This window comes from Argiope bruennichi, chromosome 7 (assembly GCF_947563725.1).
Source record: "Argiope bruennichi chromosome 7, qqArgBrue1.1, whole genome shotgun sequence".
Lineage (NCBI taxonomy): Eukaryota > Metazoa > Arthropoda > Arachnida > Araneae > Araneidae > Argiope > Argiope bruennichi.
In genome coordinates, this window is record NC_079157.1 from 74,139,684 (window position 1) to 74,153,922 (window position 14,239).

At 29.5% G+C, this 14,239-nt stretch overlaps 1 protein-coding gene across 3 annotated transcripts in view; it reads left to right on the plus strand.

The window, feature by feature from the left end:
- LOC129976742 (single-stranded DNA-binding protein 3-like) overlaps window positions 1–14,239 on the plus strand; it is a 297,319-nt gene that overhangs the window by 124,237 nt on the left and 158,843 nt on the right. For all 3 annotated transcript variants that reach the window (XM_056090468.1, XM_056090469.1, XM_056090471.1), the window contains exon 6: window positions 11,082–11,168. In XM_056090468.1, coding sequence (XP_055946443.1) covers window positions 11,082–11,168 — 87 coding nt within the window. The remainder of the gene's footprint in view (window positions 1–11,081; window positions 11,169–14,239) is intronic.

Below are 14,239 nucleotides of genomic sequence, written 5' to 3' on the forward strand. Positions count from 1 at the left end.
TAGTCATTTGTACATTTTAAAAAATAAATTTCTTTGGTAATTCTTTACTAATCTTGAAAATTAACTAAGCGTTGTTGTTTTTATTTGAAAAAGAGGTTAAAATTTTGCATTGTGTATTTCTATATATTAAAATTTCCTTATCAAAATTTCTCATAATTTTTTTCCTCTCATGAATCTTAAAAGTTCGACGTATAGAGAATCGTCAGCATGTGTTCTCAACAATACATTAAACTTGAAGTTCGTTTTTCTTTCACAGTCTTTGAATAATGTTCAAGAACGATTTCTTCTTGCCTGTGCAGAAATTTAACTTCACCCAAATAATGTGTCTTGATTAGCAAAACGCATTTGTTGCAACGGATATTAATTTTCGAATTTCTTGTCTGTGCATGGGTTTACATTTTAATACTGCGAATTAATCTAAAAGTTTACTTTTTTGTACGTTTTTATTTAAACCGATTTTTTTTCGTGTTTGTAAAGATTAAATTTAGTTTCCAGCTTTCCTCTTTTTCTGATTTTGTGTAATTGCGAATTTTTTTTTTTTAAATTTATACTTGTATATTTTCGATACCAATACACTTTAATAATACTATTTTGAAAGCATATTTTCTCAGTTAAACGAATAATATCGTAAAATTCCAAACCTGACTCGCCATCAATTAATGATTTAAAAAAATGGATCCGATATTATTTATACTAATGAATGAACTGTTTTTTTACTATACGCTAAATAAAAATGAGTTTTTAAAAACTATTTTTATTGAAATTATTGCTTTATTTCTTCTACTTACGGCTTTAATGATAATATTTTTATGATAAAGTGAGTTATTTTATTTTAGATGTGACTCATATCTCCAACAACTTTCACGTTGTAGCTTCAAAGAAGGTAGCTGAATGAGTCGATGTTTATGGCATGCTTTTGTTCTCAATATTTGAACTAAATAATATACCGAGACACTGAATCATTCGAACGCGGAAGTTCGATGTTTATCTCAGACCGTCTAGGTCTGACTGTCTTAAATGTTTTGATTTGATGGCAAGGAACAGACGTCATTTTTTACCTTTCATTTCAGTATTTGTTATTTCATTACCTATGGTTTAAATAATACTATTTTATTCATAAAGTTTTTCCTTTATTTTTCTCTCTCTTCCTTGTGCATTGTCATTCGAGAACTCTGCGAACTTTTATAACTTGAATATTCGCAATCATTCATTCCCAATTGAATAATTTTCCAATACATAATTTTGTTTTTCATTAATTTATATATCTTGGTAAATAATACTGTGTCGAGTAGTGACAATATTTTTTGTTCCATTTTACAACTCCCCTCTCGATTATTTATTAGACTAGGTCATCAGAAGAAAAAAAAAAAAAGTACAGAAATGGTCTTAAATTTTTTTGCGTATTTTCTAATAAAGGTGTCATTACCCTTCCTTTCGCATTAAATTGTAGACTCTGGCTAAGGCCGAGAATTCCTTGCATGCCATTGCCAAACAATAGTTATGAAATATAAAATCCTTGAAGGGATCTATCTTTTTTGTTGACTCTAAAATGCAGTATTCGTTTTTTTCCCTCCCCCTCCCCCTTTTAACGAGTAATCGCTGGTATGAGAGCCGACTGGACAGACTTCGAAATTTAATTTCGGTAAGCCTTTTAAATCACGGTTACCGAATTCGAATTATGAATGTAATTTGAAGTTATTAAATTTTGCTATTTTTATAAATTAACCCTTTTTTGATGAACTTCCGAAATTTTCATCCGCTTACGTTTTGGGGGAGGGAGTGTGATTTAATATATGAACTTGAAAATCTCAACATTATCATACGTTATTTAGCTTTTCAGCCATATTAACGTACCATCGTGCCATTTTGAAATAATACTAGAGCTATTTTCCGAAGGATTTAGTAATTTTGAAAGCACGATCAGATGATGTTGTTACTTCTACTTTCTTATCACACCGAAGGAAGGAGATTTGGGCCAGACAGATTTCGCATTGCGTGAGTTTACAAGATGGTTTTTCGGTGGATTTCGATTTCGGACCCTCCGCCCTCAAAATTCAGATTTTTCATAAAGTGTAGGAAAGTTTTCTGAAGTCAATTTCACCCTTACACTCAGTATGAAAATACTAGAATAGAAAGAAAAAGATTCTGAATTTCTTAAAATTTTTCATCTTGTGCTTACATTATATATATAATGGGGCTAAAACTGACTAAACTTTTTATTTTACTTTATTATTTGCCAGATAACTAAAATATGATGTGATATATGAAGTACAGCAAACTCAACCCCCACCCGTTTTTTATTATAGGATTATGTTTAAAATACCCGAATCATAAATTGTATATGCTTTTTGAATATCTTTTTATATTTATATCACTTGTTTTTTAGAACTATATAATATGTGTGTGTATGTATATAATACTTAGCATTTTGACAGCGTAAACAAAGGGGGGAGGGAATCGAACGTATAGCGTGTATTGGTGCATCTCCAGTTTCGATCCCATCAAATAAACTTAGCGCAAAGCGGTTTGACCTCTGCTCTATTATTTGTTGTAACAACTTCATGTAGACGGCCTCACGTCTTCTTCCACTGCCGAAAGATTTATTTGTTGATTTTTTCCCCCCCTGCTCGAGGTTTCTTATTCTTCTGATGCTATTGACGGTATTTTGCTTCTCTTTCCTTAGCATTTCTTTCTCTCAAACATGCTCCTGTATGACGCTTGGTGACAAGTATTGACGCTTCTCCTGACAATTATAAACATTTTTTTTTAAATCTAAAAAAAAAAGTTTCTGCTGTATATATAATATATATTATTGCTTACTTGGTATATTGGTTGCGTTCATTAGATTCTGGTATATTCTGGTACTTTCTTGGTATATTCTGCGTTCATTAGAGCTTTTAATAGATCTAAAAAAAACTGAGGTTCATAACAATAAAATATTTTGCCCTTTCCTTCGTAAGATCATTCGAGTTTTTAAGCATCTCAGAATACTACAACACCCAAGTTTCTTTTTCAAAGATAAAAATTTTCTACCATTTTAAAAACCTTAATAACAGCCCATGCTTTTAAGTGGCTGTTATACAAAAGAGACTCCTCTGAACTGATGGTTACTAAGCAGATGTATGCTCAGGCATCCGCTGAGAGTTCTCAAAAAGTCTCCCTTTTTTTCCTAAATTCACCTGGGCAAGTCTCTTTAACGAGCAAAGCATGGGCCATGGGATTCGATCAATCGCTTTTAAGGAAAGACAGCAAAAATTGTCGCTGTGATATTTTATATTTGAGGTGCTCATCGTAATTTTGTTGAATGGTCATGAAAGTCTTTCATTATTGATAAAGTTAAATAAATTTCACTGATATAATTGATAATATTTTGTACAACCTGTCATGAAATTTTGCTTGAAATTTTTAACTCCAGAAATGCAATATCATAATGACCCAAATAAATGTCCTCAATATTCTGCAGGAAGTATTTTACAATAATTTCGAGGCATCATGTTGATTGAAACCAGTATACTGTTTTTTACTTGTACAGTGAACTTGGAGCATTCTGACTGATTAGTCAAGCTTGCAGAAAAACGAAAATGCGATATCGGCTTAGTGAGACCTGCCTTGGCTTTTAAACGTGGAGTAAGGTGGAGGGATAAATATTGATGACATATCTAAAGTTCATCTGTATACATTTAAGTGAGGTCGATAAATTAGCTAAATGATGTATTATTGGGGAACTCTACTAAGCTTCTCCTTTTGGGAATGTGCAGTAAAAACGTTTCATGATTTCTGTCGGATAGGGTGGAAAAGAGGGACGATAGTTGATGACATTAATATGAAATAAAAATCGACGAAATTATTACAGTGATTATAGCTAGGAGAGAGGTCTTTTTTTTTTGTTTTTGCGTATTATTTTAAATATATACATGTTGAATTGCTTTCTCTGATTATATAAAAAAATATTGGCTATTCTAAGAGATATTTTTTACCTGTTAGCCTTTGACATTAACGAGAGGAATTCTCGCTAATGTCGGACCATTATTGAGAGACCCATCCATACATAGTATTATAGAAAAAAAAGTATAGATGAAATTCTGGCAATAAAACAGGATAGTAAACTTATAACCGTTTCAAAAACACTGCTGCATACGTTTTGTTGTTATTAATAGAGTCTCAGTTTTAAATTGTGATTCTATAGGAAGATTTACCGTGTACATGAACCTGACGCTTGTTAAATTTATCGTCCGGCTATTCTGATGCAGAAGATTGTCGAGAGAAATCGCGGCTCAAATGTCATCCTCATTGTCTAATGAGATTCGTTCCATAATAGCTATCGTATTACTTCAAAACTCGGGACTTTAAACTTAATAAACTAATTTTAAAAAGTGGAATAATATGCTTGAAATGCTAAAAATCAATATGATAGAATTGGTATAATATATAAAAACAAAAATTTGTTATATATTAATATATTTAAAAAAAAGTTAAACAGATTCCAGGCTTATGGCATTTAGATTTATTTGGTATTCAGATGTACTTCTCTTGTTAATATTATATCAAAAGAGAACTTAACTAATGATGTGACAATTTATAACTTCTAAACAGGAAAATACCCTTACTTTATGATACAGTAGATAAGAAATCAATATTTTGAAACGGCTGGTGAAGCTCGTTTGGAACAATCGATCCAATTAAGACAATGAAGGTCAAACTAATTTAATCTTGAAAAGTGGGAGGAACGTGGGTGGGGATTTGTGATATATAATGTTCTATAGAGTAAAAAATCGGAATAAATTAAATTGTTTGAATCCACCAAATTTTTGCCAACATATAATAAGTAAACGTGTAAAATAAGATTTGTATTAAAGGAGATCGAAGTTAATTCATTGTTTCAAATTTTGTACTAGGTAATGTATTTATTGTACGTATTTTCTTTCGGTTATAATTATTCTTCGGTTATTATTCGATTACTATGCAAAATTAGACTATAAGACAAACGGTAATTATAAAATTTGTATTTGTCAAATTTTTGCATTCTCTTCTCGAAACGTATTATAAAGGAAAAAAAAGTTCTAAATATCTGCTGCTATAATCAGCCCCATTACACGAGAAAACAAAGGAAATTAGTATTTTTTTTAATTCAATGATTGCTCAAATACTTGTTTTTTTTAATTACTGGAATAATTTTATATTTTTTTAAGCACACCAAACCCATATTTTTCTAGTATTTTCTGCGTTTATTTTGGTTGGTAACAATATCTACCAAAGGTGACGAACCCAGCTATCGATTTTTATCTTTATCGATCTCCCTTGCATTGCCTTATCACTCATGCATGCACACATACACTCCTTCTCCATATTTTATAGACGTAATCCTCGTAGAAGTGAAGGTAAATAGGTGAGAGCAGGAGGAGAAGGGGGAGCTGAGAGAAAGAGAGGATATGATGGCACCCTGCCAGCTGTGTTGGCAACCTCACATACTCCTTGTTTGAAATTTCTTGATTCCCCGGACGACCTGCTCAGATAATTAAGTAGGCTTCTAATTAAATGTACCGTTTCGATTTCATTTAGTAGTTTCGTTGCAAAATGAACTTAACAGATTTTCCAGCGCGTAGTCGCTCTGCATTTATGTGACTGTTGCCATTTATGTATAAATTGTGCGGACTGATAGAAATATCAGTTACCTTGGAAAATTCAAGGGATGGTTTGGATTTCATCAACTGAACATTTCATGAAGAAGCTTCAGATGCATCATCTGGGGCTTGAATAGAGAATAAATTAGTTATACTCTGTGTTTATGAAGAGATGAGCCCAAAGTCTGTTATGGACAAGCTCACGGATTATCTTGGTTTTTTCTGACTTCTTAAATAATTGAATGTTCTTCTTAAACCTAAAAGATGTACGAAATTATACACAATTTTGGTTTTTTCCGCCGTTATAATCTTACATGCGGATTCTTCGTTTACTGAAAATAATTATAGATATTATTTGTGTATGCATGATTAATAACTAGGATTAAAAATAAATCTAACCATTAAATCACAACATTTTGAATTCTAAACGGATTGTTCAGATGTGCGTCAGAGGTTTTCGCTAGAAAGCATCATTATTTCAAAATGGAAAAGCTTCATTTGTGACTATGAGTAAGCTTTATTTGTGCTTAATGAAGTAATCCCTGTCCCGAAAAATTCCAAAACCAAAAATTTTAATCATATGTGAGCCACCCAAGTTTTTTTTTTGGGGGGGGGACCTGGAAGATGGAATACATCCAGACAAAAAGATGATCCGAGAATTCCCCACTAGATTCGGATGCTTAAAAGTTCATTTGTGGCACTTTTATAGCATATTTACTTATTACAGTGTTTTTTTAATATATGCTGCTGGATGCAATTACTGCTTTAATGTAATATTGTTATAAGGTCAGTGTTTTATTGTGTTTAAAAATAATTCACAACCCGAAGTTATTAATTTAACTTCCTTTCCCTTATTAAACAGTTTTTAGAGTGGCAATTTTTCGTAGAATAAGGTATCGTTGACAAAAGGGAGAGGGGGCGTGTTATTCTATTTTATTTTAAGGATCTGCCTATTGGAGGCTTTTTAACATCTAGTTTTAATCAGTTAAGAATTTTTTTAAAAAATATTCCATAATTCATTTTTTGTGTTATTGAAAGTAATAGTAATTTCTACAATACAACGGCCTTTTAAATATTTTTCTGTTATCAAATCCTGTGACGTACAGAATAACTTGGATGGTGGAATTATTATAAATTGTACTTTAGTGAATGAAATAATTTAAAAAGTATAAATATGGTGAACAACTCAATACTTATATTGAAAGTTTTCTGAATACTTATATTGAAAAAATAATATTTTTTTATTTATAATTTGAAAGTTTATTCAATGCTAAATTTCAACAAAAATATGTAATAAATTGAATTTTGATTATGTAATTGATTGACAATTGTAATAGCTTTTTTGACTATTAAACACGTTACTAAATAATATGTAACATGATCCGTTTTTGTTGAAATTTGGTTGCCACTCCCTGATATTTTCCGACTGATTTAATTTTTATCATTCAGTGATGACGCATTTTAGCTAATGCTAGCATCCGAAACATTTGTCTCTTATTTCTGAGACATTTAATGTTCTAAATCGCCTTGACCTTTTTACTAATTAGAATGCCTTGGTGTTTCTGTTCTACATCCAAATTTGAGAACTTTTAAACACAGCGCTGATAAAATAGAGCTTTGTAACCGATGATTGAGAAGGTGTCAGTTACCGCGGGACACCCAACCTTCCACGACCCTGTTTCAACCGAGAAGAGTTCTAAAATGAGTGATTTATTTACTCGAGGTCCCCATGCGCGCGTCAACATTCAGGCTGCACGTGTCTCGTCTCACTTCCGCGGGCTTCTTATCGTTTAGGATTCGCCAACTTTCGCATGATGCGGCGAGTGATTCGCCTGGTTACCATGGTGATAAATCGTTACCCCCGTTCGTCCTCCCTTTCCCATCTTGTTACTTGTACGTCCGGAGCTGGCTTTCAAAAAATTTTCGAGCACTAATCTGGCTCAGAGGGAGCTTTTCCAGAAATCTCTTTTCTAGTGTCGACAACTGTTGCTGGAAAAAGGTCTTCAATGAACTGTGAAACCCTTTTTTTTTTTTTTTTTTTGATTGAAGCATGCTTAAAGCTGGTTGGAGTAGAAAACTTTTTGATACATTTTACAGATTGCTATTTAAAGTTACTGTAGTAGGATCTGTTGCGTGGGTTTTGGGGTGAACTAATAATTCCCGATTTTCCTTTGAATGCAGAAGTAAGGATATCTAAATGATACCTCCCCCCCCACCTCAATTACTGTCAAATGAGGGCATGGCTATAAATCTATTATTATTCTCTTTGTGCTATGTATTATTCTCTTTTACATTTCGTTATTTTCACCCGTATCAATTTTCATTTTATATTCCATAAAATATTATCCATTACATTGTCTTTTCTGGAATTTTGGAAATATTTTGGTTTATCCAATGTCTTGTAGACTTTTTTCAGATAGCAGATTTCCGAATTATCTTATTAATTAGAGATTATTGCCTCCTATTTATTCAATTTTTTTTAATTTTGATATAAATACAGTGTTTCTCATTAGTGCTTTTATGCTATTATGTCTTGGACGGAATTTTATATTCTGAAGCAATGTTTACCGCACAAAATTATAATTTATATTTTAATTAAGTAATTTTTATTGATTATAATAGTAATATACTTTTTTTGTTCTATTTCTGCCCGTGTATTTAAGAGCATTCTCAGGCCTCTAAATTTTACACTTTTCTCTTGATATTTTTTTATTTTGCAGCAAATGTAGCTCTGCGAACTAGAATGCTTATATTCTTTCTGGATTCATTCACATAACTTCTATTTTCTTTTTGTCACATATCTACTACTTTTATAATGTACATCGTGCTACTTAATGCTTTTCTGCAGCTCTTGAAAATCTTCCTCAATACATCTGTGACAAAAGTGATCTTCTTCAATAATATATCCATGTTAGACTTTGCTTAAAAATAACTGTTCTCTCTCTCTCTCTCTCTCATAATATACACACACACTTTTAATTAAAAAAAAAAGTTCTATTTAGAAATTTGAGCAAAAGATATTCTGAAATATTTGTTACACTAGATGATATATTATACCACGCATTATACATATTCCATCCATTTTTGGAAATATTTAATTAAAAGCTGTCAATAGTCTGTCTTAAAAATGCTATATTTTACCAAGTAGTATCATTGCGCACCGCCAAGAAAGGCGATAAATGTTGCCAAATGCACCGATTGATGTTTCTTCACTGATAGACGTCCTTGCCGTTGGGAAAGCGCGCCCCCGAAAGTCGACGGCTCTTCCAAATACTGTCTTTCTACCCTTGTTTTGTGAATCGGTGCATTAGTTACTCCGGTTTTCGGTTGATAAGAGGAAGAAATTTTATTTAACACTCTCACGCATTTGCCCGTCGCATGCATTTCGTTGATTATCTTTTACTTTTCGAAATGATTTTGTTACGACATCTTTAAAAATTTTGTTACGACATCTTTAAAAAATGTTTAAAATTTTTATTTTAAAAAATATTTAAATTCGTGGATTAAAATCTCATTAATTTAAGGAATAAAAAATATAACATTTAAAAATGTACAAGTGTTTATTATATGACTATTGTTTAACACTTTTGTAAATGATATTACCATTCCATTAAAAAATTACAAGTTGCTGGCATTTTACTGAAACTGAAATTGATTTTCTAATTAAATACATTTAAAACCTTTATCTAATTATTCCACAGTGCTTGAGATTATACTTACGGCTGTAGGTCTTTTTAAAAGTGTTATTGAGAAAAGATAATTTTTTGAACTTGTATATTACACTGTAATTACCGTATTTTTATATTATTGTAATTTAGGCAATTGCTGAATTTGAATCACAGAAATATTATTGCTGAATTTTACTGATGCTTAAATTAGCATTATATTTTATAATAATTAATTGTATGTTTGTGCATATTTCTTCTTGAGATTTTAATTTATCTTTTATTTAGAAGCCAGTAAAATATGGACGAATCTAGTCCTTATTACTATATGATAGATCCTATCGTATAAATTCTTTAACGAACCACTTTTAAAATCAAAAATGATATTCAAAAACTAAGAAAAATAATTAATAATAAGGTTTAAATGAAATTTTTGTAATGACCAATAATTTTTAGGATATATAATTAATTCTTTTAGACAATTTCCTTGCTTAATCTTAATTACAAATATTTAATTTGAAAGAAGCACTGTAATAGTTTGCACAGTATTTTATTTTTCTCTTCTGTTCTATCTCGTTCTATAGAGTCGGTAGAATCTAGGATTTATTAATATGTATATTGAAATTTGCTTTATTTAGGAATTTATTCCCTATGAAACAATACAGGCGGCATAATAAATCATTTAGTGTCAAACTTATTCTGTAAGCCAGAATTATTAGTGTCTCCTTCATACTGCATAAACAAATTTTTTAGGACAAATAATATTTCACAACTTCTGTGTAAAAACAAACATATTAGATTCATTTCTCTCTTTATATGTAAAATCTTCTTCAATTAGATATATTATTTAATTTTAATACTGCGTCTGAAAGTAGATTTACGAGAATAAATTTCACAGCTAAACTGAATATTTTTACTCCTGGTTGATCCACAATTGGCTACTCCGAAAACAAAGGTTTAATGAAATAAAATTACTAAAATTAATTATAGAATTTCAGAATCCATGTTTAGGCTTACATATCTGTTACAGCTGATATTTTGTACTATGCATTATTTATTTATTTATTAAGTATAATAAATATTTTCTATGTTAAACTAAATACGTTATATATCTCTTAAGAATTCAGATTAATCGGGGCAATGTTATCGAAATAGAAATGTTTTACATTTGTTACTCTATTGCAAAATTACTCTCTTGTATCTATTTCTAAAACAAGGTCAAATTTACACAAGTTTTTTTATCAATGAAATCTTTATCAATATATTAATAATCGCAATAACATGATGATCAGTATGTGATGAAAATTTGTAATTATAAACATTTTGTTTTTTCGTTGTCTGCTGTGCTAAAATATTGACGTATATTCTATTCAAACTTGAAATACAAAGAAATCTTACTAATATTGTTTGATGGGTGAAAATTAATTTGACTGTTAAGAATTAGATATTCGCAATCAATTTTTAAAAGACAGTGTGTGCTTAAAATTATAAGACATGTATAAATATAAGTAATAAATAAATAAAAATTTCAGAAAACTATGCAACTATTTGATTTTATGTTGTCTCACAATAGCATGAGATCTTGGGTATATTTTTTTCGAAAAGATCAGAAACAGCGACTTTTTTCAAACGTTTCGTTATTAAATGGGAGAGTCATAGAAATTGTATTATATTGGTTTACATGGGCACTTATATTTTCATTTAAAATGAAGTTTTTCTTTGAATTCAAAATTATTCAATAAAAGTAAATTTCTCTCTTTTAGTTGTGTAGTTAATGTGCCTCATTATTTTTCAGAATCCTACAGCGCCGAGTCCGCTAGGTCAAATTCCGCCAAATGATGGTATGCCTGGAGGTCCAATGGCCCCAGCAGGCTTCTTTCCTGTAAGTTTTAATACTTATTTTAATAAAACAAGTAATTAAAATTCTAGACACACCACTGCTTACTTTTTAAATTGCTATGATTCAATGTTAACCTATCGTGCTGCCATCTATAGACAGTAATTTAAAACTCATTTTATTATAAATGTGTAGTGCTGCCATCTATCCTATATCTTTGTAACTACAAGTTAAATAATTTAAGGACTACTTATCAATATTGCCTTTTATTTTACTTATAGAAACTGAAAATAATTCATAAATTTCCAAAATAAAATTGTAAATTATATCACTCCGTTTTTCGATTTTGTTTTTCTAAACAATTATCTGTAATGTGTTTGAGAGGAAAAAAATTGATGATACAGGAGAGTTTGAAGTGCTGTATTTTTTACTTTTTTAAATGTTGCTTAATTGAATTTTATATCAAATCAAATTTTCAATATCAAAAATGGACTAATAAACATATATTTATAATCAAATATCCCCAAAATGTTTCAATATTAAGCACTGGAAAGAATTTGAATTTCAGAATTGCGTGGACACAGATGAAGAAATCATCATCTTTTGTTTCGGCAGGTGTTCTTCTGTATCTATATTTGAAGTGGTGTGAAAGATTATACTATCTATTTCTTTTTCTGTTTAAGAGTATCTGTCAGTTCATTCATTTACAAAATCTTAGTATACTCTTTCTATAAATTAAGAATTTTTTTTTCAAGAATGCAATGGAAAAACGGCTTTTGTGGATTGCCATTTATTTCCTTTATTAGATTAAGAAATTAAAATTAATTATTTTATTAACTTTTAAAGAAGTTTTATAAAACGAAACAAATTAAATGACACTTCATATATGAGAATTATGAGGGTTCTGGACGAGTAATTAAGAAATCCTTTGCTTTGTATTTTCTTAAATTAATTTTTAATAAGAAAATATTTTCAACATCTCTTCTATTTTCTGTCATTTTATTAAAATGTAGCTTTTTGCCCCCCCCCCCCTCCTTGTTAAATTTTTCATTTGGTTCTTATCTTATGGTATTCAATTTTCAGTTGTGCTCATGCTTATTATATTTTCAGTTTGTGATAATAAATATGAAGTTGAACGTTTTTACTTCTAAAATCCCCCCTCTCTCCCACCCATTAAAAAGCTACTAAGGGGGGAAGGAAAAAAATGAAATTTTCAGTCAAAGCAGTGAATTTAAGTGACCATGCTGCCATCTATTAGCGAATCCTACAAACAAGATGTGTGAATATAATTTACAATAAGAAGAAGAAAAGTATTTTTTTTTTCTTTGAATTACATTTCATTGTTTTAGATGCTTGGATTTTTTCGTTATTTATTTCGGTAGGTTTTGAATTCATTACGTATGTATATATGTTTTAATTATTTCAATATATCTGATTTGTATTTTTTATATATCATTTCACTAAGATATAGTGATCCGAATATCTGTGTGTGTCTATACTGTTCGCAAGTACTGGAAGTTTGTTTTAAATAGCTTTATTATTTTCCCTCATTTCTTTGATTTTTTAGATGAATGATACTGACAGAGAAGTAATTTATATTTTCTTAGATCTCACTTTTCTAGATATGTTGTGCATGTCATTTCAATGTAGCAAATGTCGCTCTCTGTAGCAAACTCTGCAGTGCTCATCAATTTCTTTGCCTATTGTATCTGTAGAGTCAAATGATGGAGTGGCATGTTGCTGTGTAATTAAAGAAAGCCAGAATTCTTTTTTATATACCTCATTTTCGGACTATTACAGTATGATTCATAATGCCATATTGATTAGAAGAAATTTGGTCTTGCGATATATTTGATTATAACGTAGTGAAAATTTGTTAAATTGTTTTTTTAATTTAATTAAATTGTTTAAAAGATTAAATTGAATTAATTGTTCATTGAATTAATAGTTCATCAATATATAATTTCTCGAATGTTGTTTCTTTTATATAATTTTACAAACTTAAAAATAATGATATTAGATTAGGACAGGATTTAGATGATATATATCTATATTTTAAAAATTAAATTATCTTATATGATAAACTTTAATAGACTGGTCCTAAGATTTATTTTAAAATATTTAAAACATTAAATAATTTAAATGTTTTATTCTTTTTAATATGCATTAGTTCAAACTATATCTTATTATTTCAAGCTGACAAGTTTCGAAATTACAATTTTTTGTGTGTGGATTTTTATTATTATCCAATTTTTTTCTTTGTTTGTTATACAACTGATTATGATATGGAATATTCTAGAGAATTCTCTGAAAAATAATCTTGAGAAATGGTATTAGTTGAAGTACATTGAACATTTTTTTTAAATGCATGTTACAGAAGAAGTATAAATTTATAATTACTTGCTAAATCGAACAAGAGAAGCATTATTATCATTCTTTTGAAAATACTTTGTCAGATTTGGTCAGTTTGACCTACGAATGCTGTGTGCATTTTTCTTCTGTTTTACAAAAAGAAATTTTATATTCTTCCAATGTGAGAAAACCATCTGCAAAATGGATGGAAGTTAGATTTCTTTGTAAGGATGCACTGTTTAATGCTTTGATTTTTTTTTTTTTTAATGGATCGACCATTTTGTTATAATTGTGCAAATCTCATATCTTTATATAAAATTTTCTGATTATTTAAAGCTTTCAAAAATTGATGAAAACAAAGACAATTCGATAAATTTTGATTTCAGATCCCATTTTGATGGGACAAATTCCATATATTTTAATTGGCATTGTTTGAAATTAACGAATGATGGATTTTATTGGTCTGATTTTTTTTTTTTTTTTTTTTTTTTGCCTAGAGCATTGTTTCTGATTTCATTATTTGAGAGTTGACATCTTTTTAGTGATCGAAGAATCATGATAGAATAATTACAAACAAATAGAATACTAATTTCACAATTTTTAGTTAATCTAACAATCTTAACAGTTAATTAATCATATGAATAATAATTATTTGATTCTAATTCTTAAGCAATATAAATAAGAAATCATTGAAAAAACTGTTCCTGATTTTTTTTAAAAGCATTTTTGTGATTCTAAATCGAGATTAAATGTATTGAATAAGG